The 14,258-nt window shown below is 41.8% G+C and overlaps 1 protein-coding gene across 1 annotated transcript in view; it reads right to left on the bottom strand.

Moving 5' to 3' along the window:
* The window catches only part of LOC120048047 (alpha-1,3-mannosyl-glycoprotein 4-beta-N-acetylglucosaminyltransferase B), a 182,480-nt gene that overhangs the window by 62,646 nt on the left and 105,576 nt on the right, over nt 1–14,258 (bottom strand). Inside the window, exon 6 of the mRNA XM_038993728.1 lies at nt 10,827–10,940. Within this exon, the coding sequence (XP_038849656.1) occupies nt 10,827–10,940 (114 nt within the window). The remainder of the gene's footprint in view (nt 1–10,826; nt 10,941–14,258) is intronic.

The following is a 14,258-nucleotide window of genomic DNA, read 5'->3' as shown; positions in this document are numbered from 1 at the left end:
ATACATTTACAATAGATTTCACAACACATTAAGTATGTGCCTTCAGGTCCCTACTTTACTACAACATATCTACAAGAAACAAAATACATGTGTACGTGTGTGTATAGTGCGCATGTTATCGTGTGTGTGTATGCATGTGTCTGAGCCTAGGTTTGTCTTGCTTCACAGTCCCTGCTGTTCCATAAGGTGTATTTTTAATCAGTTTTTAAATCAAATTTTACTGCTTGCATGAGTTACTTGATGTAGAATAGAGTTCCATGTAGTCATGGCTTTATGTAGTACTGTGCGACTCCCATAGTCTGTTCCGGACTTGGGGAGCGTGAAGAGACCTCTGGTGGCATGTCTTGTGGGGTATGGATGGGTGTCCGAGATGTGTGCCAGTGGTTTAGAAAGACAGCTTGGTGCGTTCAACATGTCAATATTCAAAATTACAATGGTTGTCTTTCATAATTTGGTTAGATATACTTGGATGTGTATTGTTAGCGTTTGTTGCTTGATCATTTTGATCATCTTTCCAGTGAAAATTTCATTCAAGTAGTTGGCAATATCAGTGGGTTTTGTGATGAATGAGCCATCTGATTCAATGAATGTTGGAGCTGAGTTTGCCTTTTTGCCCAAAATGTAAATTAAGGTGCTCCAAAGCTTTTTACTATCATTCTTCATATCATTTTTCTTTGTTTCTTCTTTTTATTCAGTTTAGTCACATGATTTCTCAATTTGCAGTACGTCTGCAAAGCAGACTTATTTGTCATTCCTTTTGCCTCATCCCTCTCAACCAAAACATTTTTCAATTAATCATCAATCCACTGCAATTTAGGTGTCTATACAACCATTTTCTTAATGGGTGCATGTTTATTAGTAAATGAGATAAGCAATTTCATACAGTTGAAGTCGGAAGTTTACATACACTTAGGTTGGAGTCATTAAAACTCGTTTTTCAACCACTCCACAAATTTCTTGTTAACAAACTATAGTTTTGGCAAGTCGGTTATGACATCTACTTTGTGAATGACAAGTAATTTTTCCAACAATTGTTTTCAGACAGATTATTTCACTTATAATTCAATGTATCACAATTCCAGTGGGTCAGAAGTTTACATACAGTAAGTTGACTGTGCCTTTGAACAGCTTGGAAAATTCCACAAAATGATGTCATGGTTTTAGAAGCTTCTGATAGGCTAATTGACATCATTTGAGTCAATTGGAGGTGTACCTCTGGATGTATTTCAAGGCCTACCTTCAAACGCAGTGCCTCTTTGTTTGACATCATGGGAAAATCAAAACAAATCAGCCAAGACCTCAGAAAAAAATTGTAGACCTCCACAAGTCTGGTTCATACTTGGGAGCAATTTCCAAACGCCTGAAGGTACCACGTTCATCTGTACAAACAAAAGTACGCAAGTATAAACATCATGGGACCACTCAGCCGTCATACCGCTCAGGAAGGAGACGCGTTCTGTCTCCTAGAGAGGAACAAACTTTGGTGCGAAAAGTGCAAATCAATCCCAGAACAACAGCAAAGGACCTTGTGAAGATGCTGGAGGAAACAGGTACAAAAGTATCTATATCCACAGTAAAACGAGTCCTATATCGACATAATCTGAAAGGCTGCTCAGCAAGGAAGAAGCCACTGCTCCAAAACCGCCATAAAAAAGCCAGACTACGGTTTGCAACTGCACATGGGGACAAAGATCGTACTTTTTGGAGAAATATCTTCTGGTCTGATGAAACAAAAATAGAACTGTTTGGCCATAATGACCATTGTTATGTTTGGAAAAAAAAGAGGGAGGCTTGCAAGCCAAAGAACACCATCCCAACCGTGACGGACGGGGGTGGCAGCATCATGTTGTGGGGGTGCTTTGCTGCAAGAGGGACTGGTGCACTTCACAAACTAGATGGCATCATGAGGGAGGAAAATTATGTGGATATACTGAAGCAACATCTCAAGATATCAGTCAGGAGGTTAAAGCTTGGTCAAGAATGGGTCTTCCAAATGGACAATGACCCCAAGCATACTTCCAAAGTTGTGGCAAAATGGCTTAAGGACAACAAAGTAAAGGTATTGGAGTGGCCATCACAAAGCTCTTACTTCAATCCTATAGACATTTTGTGGGCAGAACTGAAAAAGCATGTGCGAGCAAGGAGGCCTACAAACCTGACTCCGTTTCACGTGCTATGTCAGGTGGAATGGGCCAAAATTCACCCAACTTATTGTGGGAAGTTTGTGGAAGGCTACCCGAAACGTTTGACTCAAGTTAAACAATTTAATGGCAATGCTACCAAATACTAATTGAGTGTATGTAAACTTCTGACCCACTGGGAATGTGATAGAAGAAATAAAAGCTGAAATAAATCCTTCTCTCTACTATTATTCTGACATTTCACATTCTTAAAATGAAGTGGTGATCCTAACTGACCTAAGACAGGGAATTTTTACGAGGATTAAATGTCAGGAATGATGAAAAACTGAGTTTAACTGTATTTGGCTAAGGTGTATGTAAACTTCCGACTTGACAATGTGTCAAGTGCAGCGTCTGATTGCTCGTCATTACACTCCACGGACCAACAAATATTCTTTACATCAACAACATAGGAATCACTACAAAACTTATTGTATGACCTCTTATACACTATTTTAGGCCCAGCCTTTGGAACTTTGGTTTTCCTAGATATGGCTACTGTATTGTGATCACTACATCCAATGGATTTGGATACTGCTTTAAAGCAAATTTCTGCAGCATTAGTAAAGATGTGGTCAATACATGTTGATGATTTAATTCCTGTGTTGTTTGTAACTACCCTGGTAGGTTGACTGATAACCTGAACCTAGTTGCAGGCGCTAGTTACAGTTTGAAGCTTTCTCTTGAGTTGGCAGCCTAATGAAAGCCGGTCAATATTTAAATCACCCAGAAAATATACCTCTCTGTTGATATTACATGCATCATCAAGCATTTCACACATGTTATTCAGATACTGACTGTTAGCACTTGACGGTCTGTAGCAGCTTCCTACCAGAATGGGCTTTAGGTGAGGCAGATGAACATGGAGCCATATGACCTCAACATTATTTAACATGAGATCTTCTCTTAGCTTTACAGGAATGTGGTTCTGAATATAAACGGCCACCTTTGGCATTTCTGTCCTTCTGTATATCTTATTGTAGATCTTATAACCATGTATTGCTACTAGAGGTCGACCGATTATGATTTTTCAACGCCGATATCGATACCCATTATTGGAGGACCAAAAAAAGCCGATACCGACTAATCGGCCGATTTTTTTATTTGTAATTTTTATTTGTAATAATGACAATTACAACAATACTGAATGAACACTTATTTTAACTTAATATAATACATCAATAAAATCAATTTAGCCTCAAATAAATAATGAAACATGTTCAATTTGGTTTAAATAATGCAAAAACAAAGTGTTGGAGAAGAAAGTAAAAGTGCAATATGTGCCATGTAAGAAAACTAACGTTTAAGTTCCTTGCTCAGAACATGAGGACATATGAAAGCTGGTGGTTCCTTTTAACATGAGTCTTCAATATTCCCAGGTAAGAAGTTTTAGGTTGTAGTTATTATAGGAATTATAGGACTATTTCTCTCTATAAGATTTGTATTTCATATACCTTTGACTATTGGATGTTCTTATAGGCCCTTTAGTATTGCCAGTGTAACAGTATAGCTTCCATCCCTCTCCTCGCAGCTACCTGGGCTCGAACCAGGAACACATCGACAACAGCCACCCTCGAAGCAGCGTTACCCATGCAGAGCAAGGGGAACAACTACTCCAAGTCTCAGAGCGAGTGACGTTTGAAACGCTATTAGCGCGCACCCCGCTAACTAGCTAGCCATTTCACATCGGTTACACCAGCCTAATCTCGGGAGTTGATAGGCTTGAAGTCATAAACAGCACAATGCTTGAAGCATTGTGAAGAGTTGCTGGCAAAACGCACGAAAGTGCTGTTTGAATGAATGCTTACGAGCCTGCTGGTGCCTACCATCGCTCAGTCAGACTGCTCTATCAAATCATAGACTTAGTTATAACATAATAACACACAGAAATACAAGCCTTAGGTCATTAATATGGTCGAATCCGGAAACTATCATCTCGAAAACAAAACGTTTATTTGTCACGGCCGTCAAAGGAAGTGGACCAAAGCGCATCGTGGTGAGCGTACATATTCCTTTTTATTAGAAATGACGCCGACAAAAACAATAAACAATACAAAACAACCGTGAAGCTTAAGGGCTATGTGCCACAAACAAAGTTAACTTCCCACACAGAAAGGAGGGAAAGGGCTACATAAGTATGGTTCCCAATCAGAGACAACGATAGACAGCTGTCCCTGAGTGAGAACCATACCCGGCCAAAACAAAGAAATACAAAAACATAGAAAATAGAACATAGAATGCCCACCCAAATCACACCCTGACCAAACCCAAAATAGAGAAATAAAAAGCTCTCTAAGGTCAGGGCGTGACATTATTCTTTCAGTGAAATACGGAACCGTTCCGTATTTTATCTAACGGGTGGCATCCATAAGTCTAAATATTCCTGTTACATTGCACAACCTTCAATGTTATGTCATAATTACGTAAAATTCTGGCAAATTAGTTCGCAATGAGCCCAAGCGTGGAAACTGTTGCATATACCCTGACTCTGCGTGCAATGAACGCAAGAGAAGTGACACAATTTCACCTGGTTAATGTTGCCTGCTCACCTGGATTTCTTTTAGCTAAATATGCAGGTTTAAAAATATATACTTCTGTGTATTTATTTTAAGAAAGGCATTGATGTTTATGGTTAGGTACACGTTGGAGCAACGACAGTCCTTTTTCACGAATGCGCACTGCATCGATTATATGCAACGCAGGACACGCTAGATAAACTAGTAATATCATCAACCATGTGTAGTTATAACTAGTGATTATGATTGATTGATTAATTGTTTTTTATAAGATAAGTTTAATGCTAGCTAGCAACTTACCTTGGCTTCTTACTGCATTCGCGTAACAGGCAGGCTCCTCGTGAGGCAGGTGGTTAGAGCGTTGGACTAGTTAATCGTAAGGTTGCAAGATTGAATCCCCGAGCTGACAAGGTAAAAATCTGTCGTTCTGCCCCTGAACAAGGCAGTTAACCCACCGTTCCTAAGCCGTCATTGAAAATAAGAATGTGTTCTTAACTGACTTGCCTACTTAAATAAAGGTGTGTAAAAAAAAATACCGATTTGCGATTGTTATGCAAACTTGAAATCGGCCCTATGAATCGGTTGACCTCTAATTGCTACCACTGTATCATCAAAGGTGTTATCTAAGTGAGTTTCAGAGGTTGTCAGAATATGAATATCATCTGTTACTAGCAAATTACTGATTTCATGAACCTTGTTTCTTAAGCTAAATATTGTAACGACCCTGGGTTTACAAGCGCGGAAATCGACTCTGTTAATATGTTAACGTGGGATATTTTGAGCACTTTTCTGGGATGCCTGGTTGTTTTTATTGCTTTACTGGGAAGGTAGACATGCTCATGTTATTTATGTTAGTGCAGGGTGAGCTGCACACAGTGGACTTCCTACTAGGGCACACCACCTCACTGCTAACAGTATCACTCTGGTTCATAGGCACATGATTACTGCAAGCAATAGCTGTGGGATCAGCAGAGGCATTCAGGGCAGTAAGAGGGACATAAATTAGGTTACTTACATTGCGTCTTCCAACGCCCCTGGGATAATGTACATTTGCTGAAGCATTATGACAACTCAGTGACACAATGGTAGGGATTAAATGAGCTGGGCTTGGGTCATTGATAAGTCATTGTCTCAACGCAGCCTTACAATGCTGTGAAAGGATCCAGGAACCCAAATGATTTGGGTGGATCCCATCCAACTCAAAATATGAGCTTTGTTTCCAGAAGGTATCAAAATTGTCAATACATGTGACACCCACAAAGCTGCAATAGTCTCGTAGCCAGTTATGGAGGGCGAAAGTCTGCTGAACCGTTCAATGCCACGATTTAGAGAGGACAGAGGGACAGATATTGTGGGGCGCTTGTTGGTGTCAAGTAGTGACCCAATCTGTTCTTAAAAATCCATCTTCAACTGTTCTGAGCTGCCCTTCAGAATGTCATTAAATCCCACATGAACTTTGACAGACTAAATTTCCTGATGCTGGTTTAAAATGTTTGGGAGCAGTTTATTGATGTCCTGTACTCGTGCTCCTGGAAAGCACAACGTTTTTGCTCCAGGGACTGAGACATTTCTCACCATTGAATTGTTTTTTCCCCCTCACAATACCCCATAATGACAAAGCAAAAACTGTTTTTATTTTTTATTTTAGCAAATGTAGAAAATAAAAAAAACATTTACATAAGTATTCAGACCCTTTACTCAGTACTTTGTTGAAGCACCTTTGGCAGCGATTACAGCCTTGAGTCTTCTTGGGTATGACGCTACAAGCTTGGCAAACCTGTTTTTGGGGAGGTTCTCCCATTCTTCTCTGCAGATTCTCTCAAGCTCTGTCAGGTTGGATGGGGACCGTTGCTGCACAGCTATTTTCAGGTCTCTCCGGAGAGGTTCGATCGAGTTCAAGTCCGGGCTCTGAATGGGCCACTCAAGGACATTCAGAAATTGTCCCGAAACCACTCCTGTGTTGTCTTGGCTGTGTGCTAATGGTCGTTGTCCTGTTGGAAGGTGAACAGTCGCCCCAGTCTGAGGTCCAGAGCGCTCTGGAGTAGGTTTTCATCAAGGATCACTCAGTACTTTGCTCTGTTCATCTTTGCCTCGATCCTGACAAGTCTGAAAAACATCCCCACAGCATGATGCTGCCACCACCACGCTTCACTGTAGGGATTGTGCCAAGTTTCCTCAAAATGTGATGATTGGCGTTCAGGCCAAAGAGTTCAATCTTGGTTTCATCAGGCCAGAGAATCTTGTTTCTCATGGTCTGAGAGTCTTTAGGTGCCTTTTAACAAACTCATAGCGGGCTGTCATGTGCCTTTCACTGAGGAGTGGCTTCTGTCTGGCCACTCTACCATAAAGGCCTAAATGGTGGAGTGCTGCAAAGATGGTTGTCCTTCTGGAAGGTTCTCCCATCTCTACAGAGGAACATTGGAGCTCTTTCAGAGTGAACACCGGGGTCTTGGTCAACACCCTGACCAAGGCCCTTCTCCCCCGATTGCTCAGTTTGGCCGGGTGGCCAGCTCTAGGAAGAGTCTTGGTGGTTCAAAACTTCTTTCATTTAAGAATAATGGATGCCACTGTGTTTTTGGACCTTCAAAGCTGCAGAAATTTTTGGTACCCTTCTCCAGATCTGTACCTCAACACAATACTGCCTCGGAGCTCTAAGGACTATTCCTTCCACCTCATGGCTTGGTTTTTCTCTGACATGCACTGTCAAGTGTGGGACCTTATATAGACAGGTGTGTGCCTTCCCAAATCATGTCCAATCATTTGAATTTACCACAGGTGGACTACAATGTAGTTGTAGAAACATCTCAATGATGATCAATGGAAACAGGATTAACCTGAGCTTAATTTCGAGTCTCATAGCAAAGGGTCTGAAAATGTATGTAAATGTAATATTTCAGTTTTTTGTTTATAATACATTTTCTACATTTTCCAAAAACCTGTTTTCGCTTTGTCATTATAGGGTGTTGTGTGTAGATTGATGAGGAAATAGTTTTATTTAATACATTTTAGAATAAGGCTGTAATAAAACTAAATGTGGAAAAGGTCACGGGGTCTGAATATTTTCCGAAGGCACTTTATGTGTGTGTGTGTATATGTATAACTTCACAGATCTTCATTGTAAACAGTTTAAACACTGTTTCCCATGCTTGTTCAATGAACCATAAACAATTCATGAACATGCACCTGTGTCAAGGTCTTTAAGACACTAACAGCTTACAGACAGTAGGCAATTAAGGTCACAGTTATGAAAACTTAGGACACTAAAGAGGCCTTTCCACTGACTCTGAATAACACCAAAAGAAAGATGCCCAGGGTCCCTGCTCATCTGCGTGAACGTTCCCTAGTCATGCTGCAAGGAGGCATGAGGACTGCAGATGTGGCCAGGGCAGTAAATTGCAATGTCTGTACTGTGAGACGCCAAGGACAGCGCTACAGGGAGACAAGACGGATGGCTGATCGTCCTCGCAGTGGCAGACCACGTCTAACAACAGCTGCACAGAATCGGTACATCCGAAGATCACAACTGCGGGACAGGTACAGGATGGCAACAATAACTGCCCGAGTTACTCCATGAACGCACAATCCCTCCATCAGTGCTCAGACTGTCCGCACAAGGCTGAGAGATGCTGGACTGAGGGCTTGTAGGCCTGTTGTAAGGTAAACCCTCAACAGACAACACCGGCAACAACGTCGCCTATGGGCACAAACCCACCGTCACAGGACCAGACAGGACTGGCAAAAAGTGCTCTTCACTGACGAGTCACGGTTTTGTCTCACCAGGGGCGATGGTCGGATTCGCGTTTATTATCGAAGGAATGAGCGTTACACCGAGGCCTGTACTCTGGAGCGGGATTGATTTGGAGGTGGAGGGTCCGTCATGGTCTGGGGCGGTGTGTCACAGCATCATTGGACTGAGCTTGTTGACATTGCAGGCAATCTCAACGCTGTGTGTTATAGGGAAGACATCCTCCTCCCTCATGTGGTACCCTTCCTGCAGGCTCATCCTGACATGGCCCTCCAGCATGACAATGCCACCAGCCATACTGCTCGTTCTGTGCGTGATTTCTTGCAAGACAGGAATGTCAGTGTTCTGCCATGGCCAGCGAAGAGCCCGGATCTCAATCCCATTGAGCACGTCTGGGACCTGTTGGATCGGAGGGTGAGGGCTAGGGCCATTCCCCCCAGAAATGTCCGGGAACTTGCAGGTGCCTTGGTGGAAGAGTGGGGTAACATCTCACAGCAAGAACTGGAAAATCTGGTGCAGTCCATAAGGAGTAGATGCACTGCAGTTCTTAATGCAGCTGGTGGCCACACCAGATACTGACTGTTACTTTTGATTTTGACCCCCCTTTGTTCTGGGACCCATTATTCCATTTCTGTTAGTCACATGTCTGTGGAACTTGTTCAGTTGTTGAATCTTGTTATGTTCATACAAATATTTACACATGTTAAGTTTGCTGAAAATAAACGCAGTTGACAGTGAGAGGACGTTTCTTTTTTTGAGTTTACTATCGTTCAAAAGTTTGGGGTCACTTAGAAATGTCCTTGTTTTTGAAAGAAAAGCAAACGTTTTTGTCCATTAAAATAACATCAAATTGATCAGAAATACAGTGTAGAGATTGTTAATGTTGTAAATGACTATTGTAGCTGGAAACGGCGGATTTTTAATGGAATATCTACATAGGCGTACAGAGGCCCGTTATCAGCAACCATCACTCCTGTGTTCCTATGGCACGTTGTGTTAGCTAATCCAAGTTTATCATTTTAAAAGGCTAATTGATCATTCGAAAACCCTTTTGCAATTATATTAGCACAGCTGAAAACTGTTGTCCTTTTTAAAGAAGCAATAAAACCTTTCTTCTGAAACTCTTCAGTCTATTCTTGTTCTGAGAAATGAAGACTATTCCATGCGAGAAATTGCCAAGAAACTGAAGATCTCGCTGTGTACTACTCCCTTCACAGAACAGCGCAAACTGGCTCTAACCAGAATAGAAAGAGGAGTGGGAGGCCCCGGTGCACAACTGAGCAAGACGACAAGTACATTAGAGTGTCTAGTTTGAGAAGCAGACGCCTCACAAGGCATGAACTAGCAGCTTCATTAAAAAGTACCTGCAAAACACCAGTCTCAACGTCAACAGCGAAGAGGAGACTCCGGGATGCTGGCCGTTTAGGCAGAGTTGCATAGAAAAAGCCATATCTCAGACTGGCCAATAAAAATAAAAGATTAAGATGGGGAAAAGAACACAGACAGAAGACAGAGGAACTCGCAATTAGAACATTTCTAAGTGGCCCCAAACTTTTGAACGGTAGTATGTATATATATATATATATATATACATACATACATACATACGTGTTTTCTTTTTTATACATTTTTTACACGTTAGAATTTTTCTTCCACTTTGACATTACTGAGTATTTTGTGTAGATCGTTTACAAAAAAGGACTAATCCATTTTAATGCCACCAAAATGTAGAAAAAGTCAAGGGGTGTGAATACTTTCTGAAAGCACTGTCCATACATAGACAGTCAGTTAAACAAACAGACAGGCAGACAGACACAGAGGCTAATGCATGCACAGTCATGCACATTACATATTCACACACGCATGCACGTGCGCACGCGCACGCACACACACACACACACACACACACACAGCAGGGTGCTAAATAAGTGAAGAGAGAAGGGGTGACACTGAAGTGATGTTATCAAGTCACACAAGGACAGAGCAGTGGAGAGCTTCCTCATGTCAGACTCAACAAGACAGCACACACACACACACACACACACACGCTCAGTTCAGTGGGTGCTGCGGAGGGGAGGATGTTTCATAATAATGGCTGGAACGGAGCAAATGGAATGCCATCAAACACATGGAAACCATGTTTGATGTATTTGATACCATTCCACTGACTCCGCTCCAGCCATTACCACAAGCCCATCCTCCCCAAATAAGTTGCCACCAATCTCCTGTGGCCCAGTTCCATTTTAACAAATCGTCTTGGAATCCTCTAACCAAACAATGGACCAAGGTTCAAGACATGAGTTACATTTCAACTTGTCTCCTGAAATGAACTGCAGTTGAACCCTCAGACAATTGTGAAAACTGCTGAGAAGGCTGCAGTCTTACCTGACCCTCTCCTTGGGGTCTCCGAAGGACTCTTTGAGGCGGGAGAAGTCGGGGTAGAAGTGGACAGATGGAGATATGACTTCCAGAAGACCTGACTGGATCTCCACTGGAAACCTGACAGAGAGAGGAGAGAGTGGGGGCGAGGGGGAGAGAGAGGGGAAGAGAAAGAAAAATCTCAACTACTACTATCTACAACTATCAATAGACACAGTTATGATAGATACAGGCAGACAGACCGACAGGCACACAGGCAGACACAAACAGGCAGATAGACAGGCAGGCAGACAGACAGACACAACAGTATGTGGGTCCCTGCCACCCTTTCCACAAACACTATTGACTTCCTTTCTGGTCAGGTGGTTGATAGTTGGTAACCAGGGGAGATGGAGACAGGAGCACACACACACCACCCCTGCTGTAACATCTCTGTGGGAGGAAGGTGTCAGATAACAATGTATGAAGACAGAGAGACGAGCCATTCAGGAGAGAGACAGGGGTCAGGTGTCAAGTGTGTAATCACTAACCCTGTCAATCAGCCAGGACAGGAGAGGTGTGTGTGCCTGAGGAACCACACACTAACTCACAATAGTGCACACACACACACACACACACACACACACACACACACACACACACACACACACACACACACACACACACACACACACACACACACACACACACACACACACACACACACACACACACACACACACACACACACACACACACACACACCCAACCCCTCTCTCCTGGGTCTTCAATCTCCCTGAGAGAATGTCGAGGTGACAGGGGGGACATTCAACCTCCCTCCTCCCCTCTTCACTTCCCCCTTCCCTCCATCCACCCCCATAGCCATCTCCAGCCTCGATCCCAAATGACACCCTATTCTCTATGTAGTACACTACTTTTCCCGAGGGCCCATCTGGTTCTGGTAGTGCTGAGCGATTAACATAAATGCAAGTTATTTTTCGTTTTTTAATTTTTAAACAACTAATTGACCGACGTCGGTTAAATTATTTGAATTCCATTTCTGTGAGCTCAACGCACAGTTTCTCTAGAGTTGTAGCTTCCAACAGGCCAATATTCTACATAGATTAGTGCAGAAAACGTGGTAATTAACTACAATGACCATAATCCATTGCGCACCTACTTCTCCGGTTCCTGTGTGTCTTTTACACCAGCTACGTTAGTTAGGTTAATGTGGGAGAGACACAGATAGGGAGAAGTGAGAAGAACGCACGATCTTGAGGGATAGAGAGTAGTTGCTTCGTGAGGTATCTCTACCTGAAAATACATGATCTAAGTGATTGATAGTTGTATTCAGCAATCATAAAAAGTATGCCTTATTTACTTTAAGGAACTACCAAAATAGTGATTTCATCAGACAGCATAGCCAACAGCTCTATAGAAATGAGATGACTTGGAATGAAATAATAAAGTCTTCAAATAAAACACATGTAATATACACAACAACTGAAATATTTTATTTAAGTAATTTGAATAAATTATGGTTAATAAGTGATAAGCAGTAATGTCAGTCACTACCATCATGGGACTTTTATTAATTGTTTTATTCTGTGTTGTTACAGCATTCAACCCACATAATGCATAGTGCATTTATTTATTTATTTTAATTATTGAAACTGAAATCCTTGATTATTTTTTAATAATTGAACTGAAACAACCTCCAAATGCACTAATCACTCAGCACTAGTCTTTGATCAGTAGTAGTGCACTATATAGGGAATTGTCACGTTCCTGACCTGTTTTCTGTTGTTTGGTATGTGTTTATTGGTCAGGGCGTGAGTTTTGGGTGGGCAGTCTATGTTTTCTGTTTCTATGTTGGTTTTGGGTTGCCTGGTATGGCTCTCAATTAGAGGCAGGTGTTTGACGTTTCCTCTGATTGAGAGTCATATTAAGGTAGGTTGTTCTCACTGTTTGTTTGTGGGTGATTGTCGTCCGTGTCTGTGTCTGCGCACCACACGGGACTGTAGCGTTTGTTCGTTCGTTTGTTATAGTCTGTACCTGTTCCTACGTGCTTCGTGTTATATGTAAGTTTTCATGGTTTAGGTCAGTCTACATTCGTTTTTGTTATTTTGTAATACTTCCAAGTGTTTGTTTTCGTGTTTCGTCGTTTGCTGTAATAAATCATTATGTATTCACAACCCGCTGCACTTTGGTCGAATCACTACTCCTCCTCTTCGTATGAAGAGGAGGAGGAATGCCGTTACAGGAATAGGGTGTCATTTGGAACGCAGCACCTCTCCTGAGGTGAGGTGACCCCTTAGGAGATGTAGGGAGTGAAAGCGATGAAGTGACCACTGGTATTATCTTGGGTCAAAATGGCCACCTCGGCAGGAAAAGACAAACAGGAGTCTAAAACAGCAGGCACTAAAACCTGCACCGTGGGCATGTTGTGGGGAGGATTCTGTATGTTTAGATAAGGTGCTAGGAGGAAACTAATAACAGGATGGAAAGTGGTGTTTGTGTGTGTATGTCTGTGTTTGAGTCTGTGAGAGACAGAGAGAGAGAGAAAGAAAGGAAGGAAGAAAGAAAGAAAGAGAGAGGGGAGGAGAGAGACAGAGAGAGAGACAGAGAGAAATAAAATGGGACAGATCTGTTTCTGTCTCTCTCCAGAGATCAGACAAAGCCAGTAAACAGAAAAGCATGTGTCTGTATGCATGTGTTTATTTAATATGAAACTGTTGTTCATTTACTCTCTAGTGCTGGTGTGAATGCAAATAGGATTACTTATCAGCCAGTATTTTATGTTATTCCCCTCACTATTCTATAAGAAAGATATTAGGTATTTTAACATTTTGAATGCACACTATCATTAATCTGTATCCTTTTGTGTTTAGAAAGTACATATTCTCACTCATACGTTAAAACATCAATAGTCTGACTAAATATTTCACTGTGTATTAACATTACCTATATCCACATAGTGGTAGAGCAATGTAGAGCAAACAAGTGCCTCAAGCAATGTGGAGTCAAAGTAAAGTAGGAGAACCCCCATGGATTCTGAAGGCACTCAGATTTACACTACAGCCCTAAGGGTAAACAGACAGGAACAGTGTTAAAACACAAAGGCATTCCCAAGGAGACCTCTTTCTCTGTTGTTGAGTCCTTTGTGGTTGTGAATTCTATTTAGGTTGCTTATTTTGTACTGTGTGTGTGTGTGTGGTGCAATTGAACGTGTACTGTTTACATTCCAACACAAACGTACATTCAAATAGACACATGCACACACAAAGAAGACAGATGTGCACAGATGTGTCGAATAGATCAAGGACTTACACACTCAAGCAGAGATCAAGCATGACATGCACACAAGTAAACTCAGCAAAAAAAGAAATGTCCCTTCTTCAGAACCCTGTCTTTCAAAGATACTTCGTAAAAATCTAAATAACTTCACAGATTTTCATT

The sequence above is a fragment of the Salvelinus namaycush genome, chromosome 5, assembly GCF_016432855.1.
Source record: "Salvelinus namaycush isolate Seneca chromosome 5, SaNama_1.0, whole genome shotgun sequence".
Taxonomy (NCBI): domain Eukaryota; kingdom Metazoa; phylum Chordata; class Actinopteri; order Salmoniformes; family Salmonidae; genus Salvelinus; species Salvelinus namaycush.
The sequence above is the reverse complement of the archived record's forward strand: the minus strand, read 5'-3'. Positions and strand labels throughout refer to the sequence as shown.